Raw genomic sequence first — 23,393 nt, forward strand, 5'->3', positions numbered from 1 at the left:
TAGTATCCAACTGATAGTAACTTTAGAGAAGGTAACTTTCCTTATTCTTAAGGTACTATAAGCTACACTCAAATGTGTTTGAATGCCTTCTAACATTTTGGAACAGCCTAAGAGTCACTCATGGGACCTTCTTAGAACATTTTTTATGAAAGCTGTTGGGTTTGTCAAGGTTTACTTTAACTCAAAATACAATAATTTCATGAGATCACTTGTTAATAGCTAGTTGGTATTAGCAGTTGCACAGATAAACTCCTATTTTATCACTCCTTGACTATGGTTAGGATGTATGATTTTCAGGTAGCATTTCCTTAATTATCCTGTGGATTGCTTGTTGCAATTTGGCCCAAGGTACATGACTTTTTTTCTATTGGAAAATTAACTCTAATATTCATATATAATGTTTTATGGTGTACTTTTAATGTGTGTTTTAAAAATGATAATGTATATCTCTTCTTCCCCCCAATTTAACAGATTTGTATTTTATAAACGTTTATACATATTTCCTTGGGGAAGTGACCTGCAGATAAGAAACAGATTTCTATCTATGAGAAAAAAATTATTTAAGCTTATGCGTTGTTTTCAGAAGCATTCTAAAATTGCCTTTTTAATTTGTGAGAAACTTTCTCAAATATGACCTTTCTAGTGCTGAATGAAAAGTCATTACCTGAAAATGACTCCCCAGAGAACTGGAGATTATTTAAATTGTTGTGGGCCCCAACATCATAAAAGTGAGATCTTTGTCTTGGAAAATAAACAGACTAAATCTTTTTAAAAGAACTTTTATTTTAGGTTTAGGGGTACATGTGCAGGTTTGTCATGTAGGTAAACTGCCTGTTGCGAGGGCTTGGTGTACAGATTATTTAGTTACCCAGGTAACAAGCATAGTACCTGATACCTAGTTTTTTTCCTGCTCCTTTTCCTCCTCATACCCTCCACCCTCAAGTGGGCCCTGGTGTCTGTTGTTCCTATGTGACCATGCGTTCTCATCATTTAGCTTCTACTTATAAGTGAGAATACGCAGTATTTGGTTTTCTGATAAACAAACTAAATCACAAACAAATTAAATGTATTGAGATGTCACTATGAGTCCCTCCCACTTTCAGGGTTCTGTATCATAGGATTCATGCACTCAACTTCACACATAAAGCAAGGACTTAAGGAGAGCTTCTCCAGTACCACTTTTGCACCATCGCTTTCTATTTAGAGATGACGGAGGCAGTATTTTAACAAGATTAAAGGAAAGTTTTAATAGCTTCATTTAAAAAGTTCTTGTTTTTCCACAATATCACAACTGTTTTCATTTTTCAGCTACCTGTTTGTTCTTTGTCCGTTTGCCTAGTCGTTTTTATCATTGTAATCACGACATCCTGTGACTGTGCTCATGAGGTCTGTTTATTTCCACTTTACGTAAACTTTTCAAAATGACAGTTATTTCGTACTCGCTCTCGCCCGAACACAGACGGGAGGACACTCGAGGAGCAATCGACCCAAAGGAAAAGCACGATTCAGGCCCCGCCTGCCTCGGCTCCACCTCCCACGGGCCCCACTCCCAGGGCCTCCGCCGCGGGACCCCGCCTTCCAGGCCCCGCCTCCCGGGGCCCCGCCCTGCTTTTCTCATCGCCCCGCCCCGGCCCGTCGCCATGTTGTTCCCTCCGCGCTGGACGGGAGCAGCTGGACCTGGAACCTGGCTGCGGTACCTTCGCTGCCTCCTGCTGTGCAGGTCCCCGACCCTCTCTCTGTCCTCATTGCACCCAGACGGGCCGGCTCAGAGCTCCCGGCTCGTCTTCCGTGTGGCCGCGAGGTGAGCGGGACTCAGGACTCCTTCGGGGCCGGGCGGAGCGCGCGGGTGTCGGGGTCTGAGGGGGCGGCTAGGGCCTCTGGCCGCTGGGGTGGGGTGCGGTGCGCGCGGGGCTAGCGCGGGTCACAAGGCCGCCCCGGGAGCGAGGACGGCTGGTTGTCTCCCTGCCTGCTGTCTGACGCAGGAGGAAAGACGGGTCCCCACACCTTTGGGGAGAGGGACGCACGGAAACACACACACACACACACACACACACACACACACACACAGGGACGCATACAAACACTGGAGAGAGGGAGATACAAAAGCCCGGACACCCGTGCACATACACACGGAGAAATACACCCAGTCACCTGGGAACACACGTACACGCCAGCCTTTCCCCAAGCACTCCGGGACGCACATCCACAGTCCCCAAACCAAATCCTACACCCGAGTGATTAATGTAGGGAAAACAAAGGCGCTCCCACGACTTGATTTTGGCGACCTCTGAAGTTCCACCTAAGCAGAACGTGTTTGCTCGATGTCTTATGACCACTTGGGTGAGGAATTCGGAAAGTAAAGCCAATCTTAGAGGCTGCAGGAGGTTTGGGGGCAGTATCTGATTCAGACGCTGGCTAACGTTTCACGATCGCGTTCCCTTTTTTCTTCCAACTCGGTAAGTAAAAAGGCAAGATGAGAAATTTACGTGCTGAACTTAATAAATAGTTGGTGGATGTATTGCCTTTTTTTTTTTTTTTTGTAAGGGATGACACATCTCGTGACTACAGTTCTTTTGAGGAATAACTTTTCTGCTAGTTTCCAAATCGGCACGTGACCAAAGTCTTTTCATAGGATTTTAGCGTCCTGATAAAAATCAATGGGCAGAATTTGATTGCTTTTTTAAAAATGTGTTTGTCCTTTGGTCTCTGACACCATTGTAATGGAAAATCCCTACATTGCCTGTACTCTCAGAAGCTGTCCAGTGGAGCAAAACTAGAGATAAAGAAACCTGGAACGATTCAGTTAGGAACTTTTAAGAAGCCAGCCTTTAGTTTTTCCTTTAGAAGATTATGCAGTTATCATGATTGCTTCTCTAGAACTTCAGTGTGTTATTTGGATTCCTAAATCTAAGACAATGCTGTGGAAGTCTGGTGCTTTTAGTATTTTTGTGTCTGCTGTAGTAAATTCCTCGTTTATACTACAAAGTTTCTCTTTTGGAGACTTTTGGGATCTGGGCATATTTTTCGTTTATTATTTGGAATGTTAGAGTAGATAGGCAAAAACTAAGTAGAACATCTATTGGCTTTGACTCCAAGCCGGGTTCTTAAGAGATAAGGGGAATAATACCTTAGTTCTATCACTTCTTTTCCAACCTCTCTCATCTCTTTTTGTTTCTATCTCAACCATTTCTTCTGTCTAGACTACAGTACTCTGGAGGCCTAAAGATAAGATTTTTGAGTTCTCGAAATTTTTTTTTTTTTTTTAGCCTCCCCTCATTTCTGGCGCGGTGAATATTCTGTGCGTGTAAATCCTGTACGTACATCATTTCATTTAATTTTCATAGCATTTCTTCAGTAAGAGCTCCATACAGTTGAGGAATTTGGGGGGGGGGCATAGGAAGGTTCAGTCTGTTTTCCAAGATGACCCAGGTTGTGATGGGGTGGAGCGGGGATTCAAAGCAGATCTGGGTAATTTTAGAGTAATAGTTCTCAAGTGGAAGAGAGGACAATTTTGTCCTCCTAGGAGATATTTGGCAATGTCTGCAGGCATTTTTGATTCACACCTGGGGGCAAGGGAGGTGCTGCTGACATCTAGTGGGTAGAGGCCAGGGATGCTGCTAAACATTCTTTTTTATTTTTATTTTTGTTATTTAATTTTTAATTTTTGCTGCTAAACATTCTATAACCTACAGGACAGCCCCCCACAACAAAGAGCTGTCTAGCCCAAAATGTCAGTAGTGCCACAGTTGAGAAACCTTGCTTTTCAGCAGTCCGAGTAATCTCAGAGCTTACATTTCAACTGCTTTTGTAGTTTTTCAAATGCAATGTCATATTCCTATTTGGGATACTTCATCATTTTAACAGTGAGCAGGGGAAAATTCTCTCTACTGAGAAGCATATTTACTTGAAAGATTAAAGAGTGAGTGGCTGGGCACGATGGCTCACGCCTGTAATCCCAGCACTTTGGGAGGCCGAGGTGGGTGGATCACGAGGTCAGGAGTTCGAGACCAGCCTGGCCAACATGGTGAAACCCCGTTTCTACTAAAAATACAAAAATTAGCCAGGCGTGGTGGCGGATGCCTGTAATGCCACCTACTCAGGAGGCTGAATTCAGGAGAATCACTTGAACCCGGGAGGCAGAGATTGCAGTGAGCCGAGGTCACGCCACTGCACTCCAGCCTGGGCGACAGAGTGAGACTCCATCTCAAAAAATAAATAAATAAATAAAGGGGGCAAATAATTTCTGGTAGCAGAATCTGTTTTTTGTTTTAAGGCAAAAATGACAAAAAGAACTTTAGAGCTATTCAGAGCCATTAAAGTGGACTTAGACAGTTTAGTTTCTGCATTATTTCAGTTGTCTGAGCAGCCTGTGGGGCACTGATACAAAGGTGCTGATGAGAAGGGCAGTGGGGAGTCCTAACCTTCCTGAAACTTACAGTCCAATCACAGTCATAAGATTAGGTTCTGACATCATCCTAGAACAGAATTTATTGCCTGGGCTACTCAAGGACAGGGGCCAGGTGTTCATTTAAAAAAAAAAAAACAAAACAGGCTGAGTGTGGTGGCTCATGCCTGTAGTCTCAGTGCTTTGGGAGACCCACACAGGAGGATCACTTGAGCCCAGAAGTTTGAGACCAGCCTGGGCAACATAGTGAGACACCCGTCTCTACAAAAACTAAACTTAAAAAAAAATTAGCCTACCTCAGTGTGGTGGTGCATGTCCCAGCTACTCTGGAGGCTGAGGCAGAAGGACGACTTGAGCCCTGGAGTTCAAGGCTACAGTGAGTCATGATCGCACCACTGCATTCCAGCCTGGGCAATAGAGTGAGACCTTGTCGCTAAAAAAAAAAAATAATAATTAAAGAAAACAACTCCACACTTGGCACAGAAGTACCTGTGTCACGGTGTTTACTGTGGGCAGACTTAGATGAAATGGGGAAAACTTGATGTGTTTGTTACAGTTTTGTACGGTTAACCACGTGTGAATATTTACAGGAATCCAATTGAGAAGCCATTCTTGTTGAGCATAAAATTCATCCTTAAATTTCACCTCACCAGAGAAATAGTTATGCCTGCATTTTGTCACTGGAATCAAGAAATAAATGATGAATTTTTAAATGACTTTGCCATAACTTTCTGGTGTTTTCCAGTCTTTTTTTTCATTTTCATGCCTATTTAAGAGCAGACCTTTCAAAATATGTACTGCTTCATTCTGGTGGCAGAATTAGGTGAACTTTGGGAGGGAATGGTTGACTGGAGCAGTCAAAAAGGATCGCATCTCTTTTTAGGCATCACTGTGAGTGTTATTCATGCAATCAACATGGCGTCTTTTTGTCGGTAGCTTGGTTTTTGACTCATGCCAATACACAGCACGTTCTTTGCTGATGAATAGATTTCTCTGCCTCTTCAGGAGTTGTCTGCTATGGGGTAGGGAGGATGTTGAGTTACACACCTCAAAATGATTGCTAGTGCATACACACGGAATCTGACAAAAGTGACATGTTTTATTCTGGGAAGGGTCGAGAGAAATTGGTGCCAGAGTTGTCTTGTTTGATCATTAATTGGCTTACTCCTCCGCCCAACTTAGGTCACCACATTTCCTTCTGGGTAAAATGAGATGGCTGTGCTTTATAATCTCTAGGAGATTATATGACACAAAGTAGAGGCAGCAAATTATTAGCTTCCAAGGAGTTCTGCCCAGGCAATGTGTTAGTTAAGCAGCAGGAGGAAGTAAGCCAAATGGAAGTGTGTGTGTGTTTGGGCAACGCATCTAACTTGAAAGCTGTATAGATAATAAACTCATCAGTCAAAACCAAGCGTAAGAGAATAGGATTTGTGACTAAGTAGGCCATCAACAGAGAACATTTATTAAGGACTTTTTTTATAGAGGAGTGAGGGTGAACTCAAAAAATGTTTCAGGGAGTTTGGCGGAAAGCTATGATGCAATTGGAAGGCGAGGATGCCTGAGGGAGGAGACCTGGAGCCACCTAGGTGTGTAGGCAGAGGGGAGGGAGGTCGGAGGCGGTCCCAGGCCATGTTGCCAGAGAGCCCAGGAGTGCCAGGGCTAGTTAGATAACTTGGAGGAGAAATCTCTCTTTCTCAACATGACTCTTGATACTGAGCATGTTGTGAACCTGTGTGCTCTGGGTATTTCCACATTCTGGATTTTTCCAATCCTTTTGTTAATTTTTGACCGTGATGAGTTCAGGCGTTGGAACACTGTTGTTTATTATGAGTACAGTGAGGATGAATAGATGTAAATGAATGTAAGTAAGGTAACAGCTGGATCTGCCTGAGGTGGAGAGAGACTGGGTGTGAAAAAAAACGGAGAAGTGAAACAGGCTGTCCCGGCTTCACATTCTGGCTGCATGGAAGCCAGCTCATTGCATTCTCCAGGAGTTCTCTGGGAGTCTGTGGACACAGACTCCACTTTTGTCTTAGGCCTGACTTGTACAAACGTATTCTGTTGTTTGACAGGGGATGGAGAAACACTATAGAACAACTGGACATATTCATTTCATTGCCACATTCTTTATTCAAGTGTGACAGAGAGCAAAGCAGTATAAAGGAGTTGAACTGACTACTGTAGTTTAATTTCAAGTTCGTGTGAATTGGATTAGATTTTTGGGTACAGAAGCTAAGGTAATTTCCGAAAGGTTAGTGCGAATAAGACTGTCTGTGTTCTCAGCGTTGGAAAAACCTGGGGGAAAAAAAGCCTTACAGACTTCTGTTTCTAGAACTTGCTGTGCAGAACTCTAACAGATAGGAGTGTTTATGCAGCTAGGTGACTGCCCTGGTCTGTGCAGTTTCACACCTGTGTATTTGATCAGATGTATATACCTGGAAATACATACATAATGTGGTTGGAAGTCAGATCAGAACTGCCTGAGGACTACCCATTGGTGAATGCAGAATGTTCTTTGGAATGAGTGCTAATATTCTTAAATAACATTTAAAAATGGTTGTTTGGGAGCAAACAGTTGCCACCCTCATAATCCACTTTAATTTGTGCCCAGTACTTGATTTTTATCACAGCAGTCTTGGAAAACCTAGCTTCATGAAGATATTATGTCATCGAAAGGAATGCGGCACAATCTAATTAACTCCCCTCCAGTGTGGTGCCCTACAAATGTCAAGTATCCGTGTTTCCCTCAGAATTTAAAATAGCCTGCCCTGCCCCTGTGAATTTGCCATGATGCTTTGGGGCACCTCAGCATGCAGTTTGGGAACCTTAGGATTAGAAGTTGGTATTATTGGCTCTAGTTTATGGACTACAAGGTTTAGCGGTAAGGAGAAAAGGCATCAAAGTCCCTTTTTAATTCTCCATCCCACCTTCCAGTATCTGTAAGCTTTTCCCTTGGGCCCCTCATTTCCCCCAGAGCTTTGCAGTTTTGGGATGCTACCCTTTTAGTTGCTAAACTGAGGGGAGGGACACAGAGGAAAGAGACTGCAGTTGAGGTTTCCTGTGCAGATGGTCCCTCCAGCTCCACTTTCCTTTGTGCTTTCTCTCCATTTTCTACTGGGTGCAATACTTTATGAAGTGGGTCTGCTAAGGTGGCACAAGGATGTGGGTCATGGAATCTACAGCCTTTCGGGGACCCCTTGAGCTTCCGGACCCGGCCTGTCTGGAGAAGTCTCAAGAAGTGCCCGTGTGCTGTTCAGTTCTTTTCCAGTTGTCTGGTGGGAATCAGCTTTCTCATTGTTGGCTGCTGCTTTCCGTATTAGGTTTCATTGTCTCTTCACTCTGTCACTCCCAGACCATTTGCTTTCCACTTTCTAAATTTTGTTGCTGTCTTGCATCTACAGTTGTTCTTTCTTGGTGTCCTTTTTGGATTTGTACCTTATGTAGACCTTTTCTGTCACTGGGTGGGAGTGAAGATAACACATACTTGACCTGCCCTATTTAATTAGACCTGGGGAAGTTTGTGGACTTGTTTACTGATCTATAAAACATGGATGATAGTGTCCAACTTGCAGGTGATTTTAAGGTGCTGTATGCCAGGTACCTAGTAGATATTCAGTTAATAGTGGCTGCTAATATAATTATAGCCATAGCATTTATTATTTGAGCAAGCAAGGCAATAGCAATAGGTAGTGCGAAAAGTGGACATATTTCATGTGTGGCTGAATGAAGTGCGTAAGAGAAAAGAAGAAAGAGATTTTCGAAATGGAGAAAATAATTAGCTCAGTTTTAGATATGTTGAATTTGAACTACCATCAGGGTACCAGATGAACATATTATACAAGGGGTTGCAAATTCTTGTCTGGCCCAGACATGCAGAGGTAGACTTTAGGAGTCACTGATTTTTATAGCCCGGGGAGATACCATCTGGAAACAGGTAAGGGTTTCAGTCTCGTGAAATAGCTTCATGAAGAGCTTGTCAGGAAAGGGAGCTGTCTATGTTTTAGAAAGCTAAGGGACCAAGGAGGAGAGAAAGCAGAACCTATTATCAGAGTGGTTTTATGGACAATTAGGAAACATTTTCAAGAGGATTACTGCCAGGCTGTTTGGACCTGATAGATGCAGTAATGGGTGGTGAGTCCTGGCTCAGACTTGAAGGTCTCCCCTGTGCCTCTAGCTAGTTGTGTGTAAGAAAGACACTTTCCCAGTTAGGCCTCTGTTTCCTTACTTGTTTTTAAAAAACACTTGAGGCCAGGCGCGGTGGCTCACACCTGTAATCCTAGCACTTTGGGAGGCCAAGGAGGGAGGCTTGCTTGAGCCCAGGAGTTCCAAGACCAGCCTGGGCAAGATGGTGAGACCTTGTCATTACAAAATATAAAAAAAAAATTAGCCAGTCTTGGTGGTCTGCACCTGTAGTCCCAGCTACTCTGGAGCCTGAAGTGGGGGGATCACTTGAGCCTGGGAGTTTGAGGCTGCAGTGAGCTATGATCATGCCACTGCACTCCAGCCTGGGTGGTAGAGAGAGACTCTGTCTTTTAAAAAAAGAAAAAAGACTTGGGTACCCTTCTAAGATTTTAGTTCATGCACATCCAGACAGATCGCTACACCTGAGAGAATTCACTGTCTACTAGCTGGGCCTCAGGTGGAATTGCTGTTCAAACTTGCAGGTGTTTTCTAGAAACATACACAATAAAGTCCTGAGAGAAGAACTTTTCCCTGTATTCACCTTAGGGTTGTATGTGCCGTAGGGCATTCAGATGAGGACTGAGAAAAAGCCGTTGGATTGGCCATTAGGAGGTCTTTGGTGACTTTTGCTGACACTCAGGGGAAAGGATGGAGTGGGAGCCCTGGTGTCCTATAAGCTGAGCAGAGAGTTAATCAGGTTTGCAGGCAGATTGAGAAATGGGTAGTGATGGGCAGAGTGAGGCTGGGTTTGGAAAGCTTTTTGTGAGAAAAGTCAGTTTCAACACTTCGATAGGGCAGACCTGGGGGATCATTGACAAAGTGACAGTTACATTGGATAAACTGAACTTGATGAAGAGCTGCCTGTAGTGTTGAGCTGGTGACAACTTCCCTGCAGAATGGTATTTGGGAGCCTCTAGTCTAGTTGAGTCCTATATACCAGACATAGCTGCCCCTTTTTAAATATATCTTCTTAGGAAATCCTCACTCCTTGTAATTAACTTTTCTAACAGTCGAGAAGTTTCCTTTTGCTGTGGCTCCATGCCTTGTGGAGCCCCTCAGTGAGTTTGTATAGTTCTGTAATCCCTGGCTTTGTCTGCTGTAAATTAAAGACATTTAGTTTCTTATCTAACTGGAAGGGAGGCCTCAGAACCAGTATTTCTTTAAGTGATAGCAGAACTTTGCAGATCATTTTTGATTTGTGTTTTGCTGCTTTAATATATTTTTCTGACATATATGTTCAAATTCATTCCTTTCATAAATTGTTTTTCTTCCTGAAATAGCTACCTTTAATTCCCCATGTTCTCATCTTGTGACTTTTATCTATGTCTTTGCATTTTAATTCTGTCTTCCAATGCGCACTCTTTTCTTTATTGTCACAAAGTATTGTAAGTGCCTTTTACAGGTAAGTGCCTTATCGCAGGTAGATTTATGCTTGGTTCTTAAAACCTAAGCAAAACAAAAAATCAAAACATTATCCTCACTTCTCAGGACTAGCAATTTCCCATGAGTAAGGCAGTTCACTGAACTATCACAGTTTATGGTCAAAGTGTAACATTCATAAAAGTCTCATGGGTGAGGGAGAGAAAGAGGAAATACTGCTAAAGACAAAAAGTCTTGAAGGGTGTTAAGAGCTACAGAAATGGATCACACATAACATACAAATGATGCAGGCATGTAGCAATCATTTCTTGGTGTCCAAACTCCTTTAAGATCTGATGAAACCTTTTTTGTTCTTTCCAGGAAAAAAGCACAAGCACACAAGCCTCCACCAATGCTCTCATCCTTATTTCACATGTGATTCTAGGGAGTGTATATTCCCCCTGAAGCTCATTTCATGGACTCCCAATTAACCACACTCTAGGCCTGCACTGTCCAGCACAGTTCCCACTAGCCTCATGTAGCAATTTAAACTAGTTAAAATTAAGTGAAAAGTTCAGTTCTTCAGTTAGACCAGCTATTTTCCAGTGCTCAATAGCCACATGTGGTTAGTGGCTACCATATTGGGCAGTGCAGATTATAGAACATTGTCATCATTGCAGAAGGCTCTGTTGGATCCTGCTGCACTAGTTTCATGATGGTTTAAGATTTAGTTCCTTAACTAAGTCTTCTTTTTCTTTTTTTCTTTTTTTTGCCCTTCTCACTTCCTCCCTTCCCACTACCCCCACCACTGTTAGTGATTAGTTAGCATACCTACAGAGGTACCTTGTTTTAAGAAAAAAGTTAACATAGTTCTTAAAAGTTAAATTAGCTGATTCAGCTTCAAAAAAAGTTACTTAATTGAAATAAGTTCTTTCAATAGGGGAGGTACTCTGACATAGTGATAGTATGGTTTGATAATACAGTTTTTCTCCTCTAGCTGCCTCCTGTTCTTGAGGTAATGCTCAGTGATTAACTAGATAGGACTAGATAATTTATTTCACCTTGGCAGGTCTTGCCTCCAGGTTGGCCTATTCCTATGGTATTTCCTTTTCTTTCTTTTGCTTCTTCCTGCACACTAAATATGGTATTTTCTAGTATTTTTCTTACTTCTTTCTTTATATTTTTTGGTAACTTCTTGCTGTAGAGTTGGTACCCATTAGACGTAATGACTTTCCTTGACTTGCTTCTTGTTCATAAATTTCCGTAAGACAATCAGGAAGTTTTTAGAAACAGTGGAACCAATTAGACTGTTAAGTGAGACACGCCTAAATTAAGCTATGAGGAAATAAATACAGCTCCAGCAAAAATAATTTTCAGATTATCCATACTTTTGTTTCCCTGGTTTTCTTTGAACCTCACTTTCTCAAGCTATGAAGTGAAGTGAAGTGAAGTGATACGTACACCTCTAAGTAGGACATTCAGGGTGAATCCAAAGGAACTTGTGAATTTGACCAAAAAAAAAAAAAAAAAATCTGTTCCTAAATTTAAACCAGGAGTGATAAATTCAATTTCAGTTTTTGGAGGGGTTACAGAATATGTGTTTTAAAATTCAAGTTTTGAGAAGGCAGTTTACAAATGATGCCTGCTCTCCCTTTGGCAGCCTATTAAGGAATGTAGTTGTTTTTCAGCATTTGCCAGCTCCCTGTCGCAGTCAGGGAGCTTAAAGTGGGATTCTCATTGGGATTGCAAGTAAGAATCAATTTTTTTGTTCCTTCCCACACATTTTAATAGACTTCAAAAATAGAATGCGGGGAGAACTGATAGAGAAACAAAGAATTTTAAGTACAGAAAGCACAAATAGAATAATAATAGAATAACAAGAATAAAAGAGGAAGTAATACACTCTTCGTTCTCAATTTAGCATTTATTTGCACCTCACCAAATGTAGAGCATTGTATGAGAAGTGGCAGAACAAAAAAAGGGACAAGTGAATGGATGCAATTAGGTGTTGTGTGTCCCTCCCAGGGGGTTGACATTGTAATTAGGAAACAAGACAGAAGGTGATTAGAACATAAGTACATGAGAGTTGTAAAGAGGTGGAAATGATGATGAGAGTGAAGAAAAGAGAAAGATTAGGTTGCTAGGGCGGCCCTGGCTTCCTACATGAGGTGATCTGGACTGGGCCTCTGATGACTAAGATGGTCATAGCCATCAAAGTAGGGAGGGGCCTCGCAGGCCAAGGTAACAGCCCAAGCAAAGATATGGACAGAAAATGGCAGTGATAGGTGTGGGGATGGTGAGTAGTAGTGATATAATTGGTGCAGGCTTGTAACTGATGTTGGATAGCTCTTTGAATGCCATGCTCAAAAATCTTGTATAATAAAAATAATAAATAAATTGAATTTAGTTATCTGTAGGAATGGAGACAATTAGATCCAGGACCAATAAAAAAAGTCTAACTTCAATCACATACACAGTCATATTAGAGATTTATATTCTTTTTTTTTTTTTTGGAGACAGAGTCTCACTCTGTCACCCAGGCTGGAGTGCAATGGCACAATCTCGGTTCAGTGCAACCTCCGCCTCTCCAGCGGTCCTCTTGCCTCAGCCTCCCAGGTAGCTGGAACTACAAATATGTACCATCACACCTGGCTAATTTGTGTATTTTTTGTAGAGATGGGGTTTCACCATATTGCCCAGGCTGGTTCCTGATCTCTTGGGCTCAAGTGATCTGCCTATCTCGGCCTCCCAAAGTGCTGGGATTACAGGCATGAGCTACTGTGCCTGGCCAGCAGAATTATATTCTTGATGCTTGGACCTTGAGGCTTTCTGGTCTTCCCCTTGGTTTATTGTAGTGTATGGCTTTGGAAGCCAGCAAGGGGTTGGAGAAGGCTAAAGAAAAGGGTACTACTGAATAACTATTCGTGAACAATTGATAATATAAAAGTACATAATAGAAAAGTTGGGAAAATAGTGTTATAAGAAGGAAAGGGTTAATATAAAATGTTCTTTCGTCTTTTGAATTTTGCGGTATCTGCTGGCAATGTGGTTCATTTTTTTTCCTGCCAGTGACCTGCTTATCCAACTTTATATTCGGATTAGTGTATGACACATACAGCATATGTTGGTACCAGCACGTGGTATGGGAATCCTAAAGTAGTGTCTGTTGTACATGTAAATGAGTTATTTAAAGGGATGCTGCTGAAGGGACAAGGAGAACATTTGTAGCTCTAGTTGTGTAAATCCAATTCTAGGGTCATATTTTTAATTCTCAGGAGATTTGCGTATGTATTTTCACATACAGTAATTTTTTTTTTTTTTTCAAGGCAGGGTCTTGTTCTGTCACCCAGGCTGGAGTGCAGTGGTGTGATCACAGCTCACTGCAGCCTTGACCTCTCCCAAGCTCAGGTGATCTTCCTACCTCAGCCTTCCGAGTAGCTGGGACTACAGGCATGCGCCACCACGTCCAGCTAATTTTTGTATTTTTTGTAGAGATGAAGTTTCACCATGTATCCCAGGCTGGTCTCAAACTCCTGAGTTCAAGTGGTCTGCCTGCCTTGGCCTCCCGTAGTGTTGGGTTTACAGGTGTGAGCCACGGCACCTGGCCGAATTCACCCTTTTAAAGTATACAATTCACTGGTGTTTATAGTATATTCACAGAGTTGTACAACCATCATTACTATCTAATTCCAGAATGTTTTTATTACCTCCCTCCAAAAAAAACCGCATACCAATTAGCAGTCACTCCTCCTTTACCTGCCACCGCCCCCCGCCCCATCCCTTGGCAGCAATGAATCTACTGTCTCCATATCTGCCTTTTCTGAACATTTTATATAAATGGAATCATATAGTAGGTAGGCTTTTGTTCTGACTTCCTTCACTTAGCATAATGTTTTTGAGGTTTGTCTACATTACAGCATTGCATGGATGTATGCTGCATTTTATTTATCCATTCATCAATTGATGGACATTTTCTTTCTTTTTAGGGGAAGGTGGTTTGATAATAGTATGGGTATGCACTTTTTTGGTGCAATCTAAAACACTGACAACTCAAAAATGTATGGACATTTCTGTAATTGTATAGTACATATCCATATAATGTGAGTTTTTTAAGAGAGCATGTTTCATTTTTACTAGACATAGTAGACATGTCAGTTACAGAATTCCTTATGGTAAATGGTGGAGGCACACACAGGGTGGTTAGGAGTGTCGAGGAAGGGAGTTCAGTTGGAGATGTCCAGTAGGTGTTCGGGAGATGAGGTCTAGCTACATCCGCACAGGTGACTAGGAGTTAGACAGGTAAAGGGCCAGGGATTTGAACGTGAACAAGGTAAAGCATGAAGTCATATAGTAAATATCTTACTGGAGGATCAAGTGTGAGGTACAGCCACCTCAATTTTCAGTCGTAAGCCTAGCTGACACTGTTAGTAGTGGAGAGGGATCGTAGCGGCATCCATCCCAGCTTGTCCAGGGCCTTCCTCCCCACCTCACCCACAGCCCTTCTCCCACTGCATCCAGTTAGCTTTCTGGACTCCTTATCTGACCAGGTCACCCACTGCTGAAGCTATTTCAGAGACTCCCCATCATTCCTAGAGTACAGGCAGAAATCCTTCCCGTGGCTTCTACTCCCCTCCCTGCTCCTGGGCCTCTTCCTTCAGTCCCGTCTTTGTAGCATACTCTTCAGTCTCCAGCCTCCAGGTGCTCGGGCCTACCTTGAATTCTCCCAGTTCATGCCAGAGCCAGGCTTCTTTGGCATGGATTGGTCCCACTTTCTGGTTCCTGCTCCCTCCTCTTTTCTCATAGTTTTTTCTTGCTCTTGCTGAGCTTAATCTGTGATCACACCTACTTCCCCTGGGTCAGATCCCCTCCAGCAGAATCAGACTTTCGCGAGGGCTGTGTTCTCATGGCAGCACATGGCTAAAATGATCATGGAGACATTGCTTTGGAAGCATCACACTAGAAACCGATGTACAGTCTCTCATTAACACAGCCTAGTTTCCCTCCGATGTTGGAAGTTACCTCTTTTTCCTTAACTGCAGCTTAGCAAGTGAAATAGTTGGCTTGTGTTACAGGATCATGTTTGCATGTAAATTAAGTCCCCCAGGTGGCTGAACTCTCATGGACTCAGGCAGCTCCGTAAGATAGTGGCATGGGGAATCTGAGTCTGATTGAGAGAGGCCCAGGTTTACACATTGTGCATCTCACTCACTGAGGGAGATGGTGGGCAGAATCCCTTGCACTATTTTAAGTTGTTCTTTGATTTTTGGCTGAGTGTGAATAGTTGTACTTTATACTATATACCTCTCATTTTATGAGGTACAGTTGTGACTTAAATGCATTTGTATGTGGATGTCACCTTCGCCCAACTATAAGCTCCACAAACTTGGGACTGTATGTGTGGCTTGTATCTTCAGGGTCTGGCTCATAGCAGGCACTCACTAAATACTTACTGAAAAATTACTTTCCCAGTCGTTCTACCAAATGGTAAGCTTCTGCAAAATTTGACTCATTTCATGTAAAACATGTTTTAAACTACTTAAACTCTAATAAAGCATAGACACATGTGCTTTATGCTACATGTCAGTAAGATTGGAGATTACTGGTTCTGTCGGGTTAATCTTGTTCTTGAGCAGATTTTGAAATAAAGCAAGTGGTTGAAAGATTCTTACCATTTGCAATTGCTTATTTTCATTCTACCTGCAGCAACAACAGTAGAACCTCAGAAACAGATGCATAGGCAGTTGGGATTGACGTAGCCTAGTGGGTTAAGTGCCTGGGCTTTAGAGTCAGTTGGCCGTGTTCATATCTTACCCCCGCCTTTCACTAGGTGTGTGACCTTGACCATGCATGTAACCTCTCTGAGTCAGTATCCTCATGTGTAATAGATACTAAGAGACTTGTGAGGAATAAACACAGTGTTGTAGCTTGCATAACATACCGGGCTTAATGCTAGCTGCTATTGTTGTTGCATCTTCAACCCCAAATGTCAGGATTTTGAAGCGTCTCATTTTATTATTAATTGTATTTTATAAATTAAGGACTGCTATATGTAAGTCCCACAAAAATGCCCTTTGCTTTAAAAAGTGGTGGGTGGGGAGGGTGGTTGAAACCTTTGGTTCAGACCAATAGAGGCTAGTACTTTAGCACAGTTACACATAGTGATCACTGGGAGACCTTGACATTGAATTTGGACTCTAGGACTAGGATCCTTCAGCTTCCTAGTGTAGGCCTATATCGTCCTCTAATTTGTTCTGCCTGTTGCCATTACTGAAGGTTGATGTAAGACATGACCATAAAAAGAACCTGTCTGTAAAACTGCCAGTGAAGACTTATTCATGTATTCATTTCACAGACACTCTTGCACTCCTGTAATGAGCCTGGCACTGTGATGAAACACTTTTCCTCTGTTGTTTGAGTGCATCTTCTCAACAACCCTAGGAGGTAGGTACTGCTGTCACTGTTGTTCCCATGAGGATTCAGGATGTTAAATAGTTCGCCCATGGGGCTGTGCTCATGGCATTTGGTGCCAGGAACAAGTTCTCTTTTCTGAGTGTGCTTTGATTTGTACAGAAACAAGAGCGTTTTCATTTTTGCCTTGGCTGCCTGGAAGCTGGGCTCCCTTGAGCCTTAGCCTGACCTTTCCTGTATCATGTTGGTGCCCCTCCCTCACATGGCCCTTTTGTCTTCCCTTTTGTGTTATCTTCATTTTATTCTCTGGAATATGACTCATTCTCAGCCACCCAAAATTTCGGCAGGTTTTAAAGAATGAATGAAATATTGTACATTTCCTCTTGATATAATTTCATATCTGTCTCTGAATGTGAAACTTAGAAAACAAGATGGATAGATGAAAAACTTCTTGAAAAACGTAATGATTAAAGTAGAATATTTGATTGTAGGACTTTTTTGGACTGAGAAAGGTTATGGAAAGTATTCAGGTTTTTCTTTTAAGTTAAGAATCTGGCTGCTAATAGAAGTCAGATACTGTACTTTAACATTTTAATTCTTCATTTTACTCTCAAAATTATGAAAACATACACTGTTAAGGTGAGTTTTCTAATTTTTTTCTTTGTAGATAATGATGCTTGAACAATTAAATTCAGGTAAAATTTATGACCTATGTAATATGCTTTTCTTATATAGATTTCTTTTTTTTTTTTTTTTAAGATAGAGTCTAGCTGTGTCACCCAGGCTAGAGTGCAGTGGCGCAATCTCGGCTCACTGCAACCTCCGCCTCTCGGGTTCAAGCAATTCTCATGCCTCAGCCTTCTGAGTAGCTGGGATTCCAGGCATGCGCTACCACACCTGGCTAATTTTTGTATTTTTAGTAGAGATGAAGTCTCACCATGTTGGCCAGGCTGGTCTTGAACTCCTGACATCAAGTGATCTGCCCGCCTCAGCCTCCCAAAGTGCTGGGATTACAGGCATGAGCCACTGCTCCTGGCCCCTTATTCAGATTTCTTCATAGAATTTAGCAGAATTACTAATGTTTTAACCTTGGCGAAAATTGTCTTTGGACAGTCATTTTAAACTGTGAAGTATAAGAGACTTCACATTACCTTTTTAGGCAAATTTTGAAAATAACGTAGTAGGATCCCTTTATTTAACTTATACTAAAGAAATTTCAAAGGATTTTACTGTTTTTAAAGAAAAAAATAATATTTTTAATGTCTGTAAGCTGATTGTGATTATATTATGGGTAGATCGAATGAAACTGGCTTTTGTTAGATGTCATTGGTAAATAAGATGGTGTGTACAATTATTTATATCACCATGTGTGTTTTTATACAACTCTACAGTTAGAGAGATATTCATGTAGAAATTATTTTGGCAAATGCAAATATATTCCCAAATGGGAATATATGGTAGGCCTCAAACTGTAGATGGAAAATGTAAAAAATTGTACCCTATACTCTGTTTCCTGGTGGGGTTGGCATACCCCAAATTCATTTGGTCAGAATGAGACAAACTAGGAAGTCCTACATTATTATGAAAAAAGAAAAGAACTATCAAAGTGTCTTGATAAAATTATAAATTACCACTTTCAAGGAATTTCTAAAACTTAATTTACTAGATATATGCAACCAGTAGTCTGGGTGGGGTTTGTTAGATTGCATGATCTGGTTTGTAATTTGATATAAAGATGCTAAAAATTCAGTGATGTACGGTAAAACTTTGTGTCTGATAAGGCAGTTAGATCAGTAGAGACTTACTAAAATATTGGAATAAATGATGTCTGTTGTACTCTCATAACACAACATGGAAATTGTGTGAAAGGAAAAACATTGGGAGAGTTGCTGGGGCAGGGTTCCCAGTGGAGGCGATGACCATGCTGAGCAGTTCTAAAGGGACAGTGGTTCGTTGGGCGGTCACCAGCAAGGAGCAGCATATGCCAGGGAGGAGGCAAGAGAGTGTAGGGTGTGCTGAGCGAGTGGAATTGAATTTCAGTTCCGTGTGCTGTTGCACTCAGAATGACTGAAGCAGAGGCTGTGAGAGGGGAGGTGGCTAGAGTGAGGCTGGCCAAGAGCAGGAGCCAGGTGTCTTGCCTTCTCTGGGAAACAACCCACTGAAGAATTCTGAGGAGACATTAGATAGACGGTTCCCCTATGTCAAAATACTTGGTTTGCTTTTATGGTTTTCAGTCTTTTCTCTTTAAGTTGAAGTTGTTGAAGCAAAGATGCCAAAGAATTAAAGCAGCCAGTTTAGCACATTGTTACCTATGTCAGGAAAGTAAGGGGCTTGGGACTGTTTCAGTTTCCTCTTTAACGTTAATTTAGTCTGGATATTGAGTAGAGCAATACATTTGAAATTGAAAAAGTCTCTCAAAAGGTGTGCACCTTAACTGCCACACACTTGTGTTGGACAGTTTAAATTGTATAAATATTATAGTAATTACTGTAGTATTAATTTGTTTTGTTTTTTTGAGATGGAGTCTTGCTTTGTCACCTAGGCTGGAGTGCAGTAGTGCGATCTCAGCTCACGGCAACCTCTGCCACCCAGGTTCAAGGGATTATCCTGCCTCAGCCTCCCAAGTACCTGGGACTACAGGTACTCGCCACCACGTCCTGCTAATTTTTTTTTTTTTTGTATTTTTAGTAGAGACAGGGTTTCACGATGTTGGCCAGGCTGGTCTCAAACTCCTGACCTCAAGTGACCTGCCCGCCTCGGCCTCCCAAAGTGCTGGGATTACAGGTGTGAGCCACTCTGCCTGGCCTGTAGTAGTAATTTGAAAGAACCAGTAAGAGGTAGGGACTAAGGTATGTCCCATCATTTTTTAATAATATTTTCCCATTCATTTAATTTCTCATTATACAAGCTGCTACAAGGTTTTTATCAGAACAGTGGAGCAGAATTCCTACATGTTACAGAAGTGTTCAGTTATACTATAGTTGCTCACATTGCATATAACCAGGAGATAGCCAGATAATGTTTTCTGCAGTGATTTTACAAATTCATCCTGGTCAATATAACAATTATTATTCATGTCTTTATTGCCTTCCCATTGAGGGATTCATAATACCTACTTTCCTATTAAGGTTATTGACCAAATTTGTTCTAGATCTGTGCTCTCCAGTACAGCAATTGGCTCATTAAATGTGGCTATTTAGTTAAAATCAAATACAATTTAAAATGCGGTCTTTCACTTCCATCAACCACATGTCAGTTGTTCAACAGTCACATGCGGCTAAGTGGCTGCTATATTGGACATTTCCATTGTTGCATCAAATTCTGTTGTACAGTGCTTCTCTAGTATTTTCTTATATACATTTTAATATACTTAAAAACCATTTAATACTAAAGTACAGATTAAATGATATAATCTGATTTGAAATAACTGGGGAGAAGGGAGAGTTGGAGGGGTTATGGAGGAAACAAGATTTGCCGTAAGTTGATAATTGGTGAAGCTGGGTTTAGAGTTCATGGGAGCTCATTGTATTATACTCATTATATAGACATTTTGTATATGTTTTAAATTTTCCACAATAAAAATGTAAACAGAAGGATTAATCAGGAACTGTGCTCCCACCAGCACCTAGAAGTAGCTGTCTGTCAACAGGCATCTGAAATCTCACCCCCCACAGGCTGGCTCTTGTAGTGTAGTAAAGTTTTTAATCCTGCCACAGGACTTCTAAAGAACATATATAGTACCACATTTTCATTTAAGATTTATTTCATTCCTCCTCAAAACACACAAGTACCAGCACAGTCTCATGTTCCTTAAGTGTTTGAACTGCCCAAGTGAATCTTGTGGGTAGAATGTACTAGATTATATTAAAGTAAAAATTCCATTGCTGCTGACATTAATTTGAACAAATTAAAAATAGTGTTCTTAATGAAGAGAATAAAGTACATTTACTCAGTGGTTGCTTTATATTTTATTTCACAGCAGGATAAGTCAGCTTCTGTCTCTGGCTTTCCTGGTTAACAGCACCTGTGTCTGAAGAGAGAAAGGGAAGGGGTCGTAGGAAGTAGTAGAGAAAGTCCCTGGTACGAGAGAGGCCATCAGTGAACACCACAACTGTGCACTGAAGGGCTGTTTGAAGTTGTTAAGAGAAACACATGGGCCGGGCACGGTGGCTCACGCCTGTAGTCCCAGCACTTTGGGAGGCCAAGACAGGTGGATTGCTTGGGTGGAGGAGTTTGAAGCCAGCCTGGGTAACATGGTTGAGACCCTGTCTCTACAAAAAATAGAAAAATGAGCAAGGCATGGTGGTGTGCACCTGTGGTTCCAGCTACTTGGGAGGCTGAGGCTGGAGGATTGCTTGAGCCTGGGAGTTCAAGGCTGCAGTAAGCCAAGATGGTCCCACTGCACTCCAGCCTGAGTGACAGCGAGATCCTGTCTCAAAAAACAAAACAAAACAAAACAAAAAACCATGCGAACTTTGATCCCCTACCCATCTCTAACAAATGGTGGTGGGGCTTACTATGAACAGACAGGGGCTTATCATAGAGTAAAGGTTCAGAGCAAAGGCTTTGGGGTCACACTTGAGCTTGAGTGCCAGCTTCACAGTCAACTGTGACCAGAGAAAGGGGAAGAGTGAGCCCTTCCCAGCTGTTTCAGAGAATAATGGTAGACTAATAGCCGCACATGGCTAAGTGCTCAGTAAACAAGAAGTCTTATTATTAGGTATTCCCTGGGGCTGTATGTTTTATTTCAGTTAAATGCTGATATTCACAGAATCATGTAGAAGAATGTGTAGGTATAAAGGAATGTAATGGTGCCTTTTTATTTTACAGGGTTCTTGAAGGTCTTGAGATTAACAATGGCAGGAAAATCATCACTTTTTAAAGTAATTCTCCTTGGAGATGGTGGAGTTGGTAAGAGTTCACTTATGAACAGATATGTAACTAATAAGTTTGATACCCAGCTCTTCCATACAATAGGTGTGGAATTTTTAAATAAAGATTTGGAAGTGGATGGACATTTCGTTACCATGCAGATTTGGGACACGGCAGGTCAGGAGCGATTCCGAAGCCTGAGGACGCCATTTTACAGAGGTTCTGACTGCTGCCTGCTTACTTTTAGTGTCGATGATTCACAAAGCTTCCAGAACTTAAGTAACTGGAAGAAAGAATTCATATATTATGCAGATGTGAAAGAGCCTGACAGCTTTCCTTTTGTGATTCTGGGTAACAAGATTGACATAAGCGAACGGCAGGTGTCTACAGAAGAAGCCCAAGCTTGGTGCAGGGATAACGGCGACTATCCTTACTTTGAAACGAGTGCAAAAGATGCCACAAATGTGGCAGCAGCCTTTGAGGAAGCCGTTCGAAGAGTTCTTGCTACCGAGGATAGGTCAGATCACTTGATTCAGACAGACACAGTCAATCTTCACCGAAAGCCCAAGCCTAGCTCATCTTGCTGTTGATTGTTAGATTGTTGGTGCATTCTAACCAACTCACACATATACACAAAATCAACATGGGGATGGAGAAGAGAATTAGCATTTGCAGCAGTGTATCATCTACTAATAAAATTAAACTAATGTATGTTGCTGCTTCGTTCGTTGGTGGGAGAAGGGACACATCCAATCATGGAGGAATATATTTACTCAATAATGGCACCTTACATTTATAAATTGTAACGGTTGTCTAATAACGTTTCTTTAAATATGTAAGTTGCAGAGCTAATAAATGAGATGACCAAGACATTAATTATAATTAAAATAAGAAACTTAACTATTCTAGAAGTTATACTTGGATTTTTTCCTGGGAAAATGGAGAACTACTTTTTATATGTGTATGTTTTTATGCAATTAGCATTGTATTCTTGGTTCAGGGAAATAATTTCCTAAAGCAATAATGTTAGATATTAAAGATGAAAATCTAATGTATTTGCAATGCATCGTTAATTCATTCTCTTCAAAATGACTTAACCATTCCTGTTTTCATTCTACATAGTAGAATTACTCTCACTAGTAACTACTCATCATTTGTATGTCATTCATGCACCCCCAGCCCCATAGATCACATTCCACAGTCTCAGGCAGAGGGCAGGCCCTCAGTGGTACAAGAGTTGCTTCATACAGTCTATAATACATCCAGCTAAATTCAAGCTGTCTATGAATGGAAAACCTTGCCATAGATAGAGTTCAGTTTTAAGAAAAAGGCTAACTACTGAACTTGGAGAACAGACAAATGTGCATTTGATAACTGATGTAATAATTACAATGTACTGTGTGGAAGATACAAAATTACAATTCGATTAATGGACTAAATATTTTTGTTACTTTCTTCACCCTTGGGGAAAGTCTCTTAGTTGAAGTTAAAACATTCCTTTATAACACAAGACACAAGCTAACTTTATCACTCTCAGAAGAAATACTAAGGATTGTACTTTGTGAGAGGGTAAATGACATCTTTATTCGGCAATGTATTTACTTGGTGTCTTCTCCATCACTGAACATTTAGTGATTTGCTCTCAAGGAGATTTTTTGTTACAAAAAGACTTGTTGCAATGATCAGACTTGATAAAGCAAATTGTGGTCTTTTGTGGATGAAGTTCATATGCTGCGTGGTTGGTGACTACCTGATTCCATGGAGGCTAACCAAAGCCTAGACTGAGTGTGGATGAGACCCTGGACTGGGGAGTGATGGGGTTATCAAAGGACATGCTGGGTGAGGGGAGCTGGCTGTCATGTAGGGAGTGAACCAGTGCCCCCCGCCAGAAATACAGTTCAGTTTTAAGAAAAAAGGCAAGGCCGGGCATGGTGGCTCACGCCTGTAATCCCAACACTTTGGGAGGCTGAGGCAGGCGGATCATGAGGTCAAGAGGTCGACACCATCCTGGACAACATGGTGAAACCCTCTCTCTACTAAAAATACAAAAATTAGTTGGGCATCGTGCCTGTAATCCCAGCTACTCGGAACGCTGAGGCAGGAGAATCGCTTGAACCCGGAAGGCGGAAGTTGCATTGAGCCGAGATTGCACCACTGCACTCTGGCC

At 41.6% G+C, this 23,393-nt stretch overlaps 1 protein-coding gene across 4 annotated transcripts; it reads left to right on the forward strand.

Annotated features, from left to right (window-relative positions):
• The first annotated feature begins 1,637 nt into the window (after positions 1–1,637).
• RAB9A (RAB9A, member RAS oncogene family) lies at positions 1,638–22,627 on the forward strand. 4 transcript variants are annotated; one of them, XM_077987975.1, is made up of 4 exons: positions 1,638–1,801; positions 16,299–16,387; positions 18,897–18,994; positions 21,185–22,281. In XM_077987975.1, the coding sequence occupies exon 4, from the start codon at positions 21,211–21,213 to the stop codon at positions 21,814–21,816; it is 606 nt and encodes a 201-aa protein (XP_077844101.1). In that variant the 5' UTR covers positions 1,638–1,801; positions 16,299–16,387; positions 18,897–18,994; positions 21,185–21,210; the 3' UTR covers positions 21,817–22,281.
• Positions 22,628–23,393: the final 766 nt, after the last annotated feature.

Source organism: Macaca mulatta, chromosome X (genome assembly GCF_049350105.2).
Source record: "Macaca mulatta isolate MMU2019108-1 chromosome X, T2T-MMU8v2.0, whole genome shotgun sequence".
Lineage (NCBI taxonomy): Eukaryota > Metazoa > Chordata > Mammalia > Primates > Cercopithecidae > Macaca > Macaca mulatta.

What these genes read in the sequence shown, in the direction of transcription:
- RAB9A (XM_077987975.1), top strand. Translation starts at nt 21,211, where the DNA reads ATGGCAGGAAAATCATCACTTTTTAAAGTAATTCTCCTTGGAGATGGT.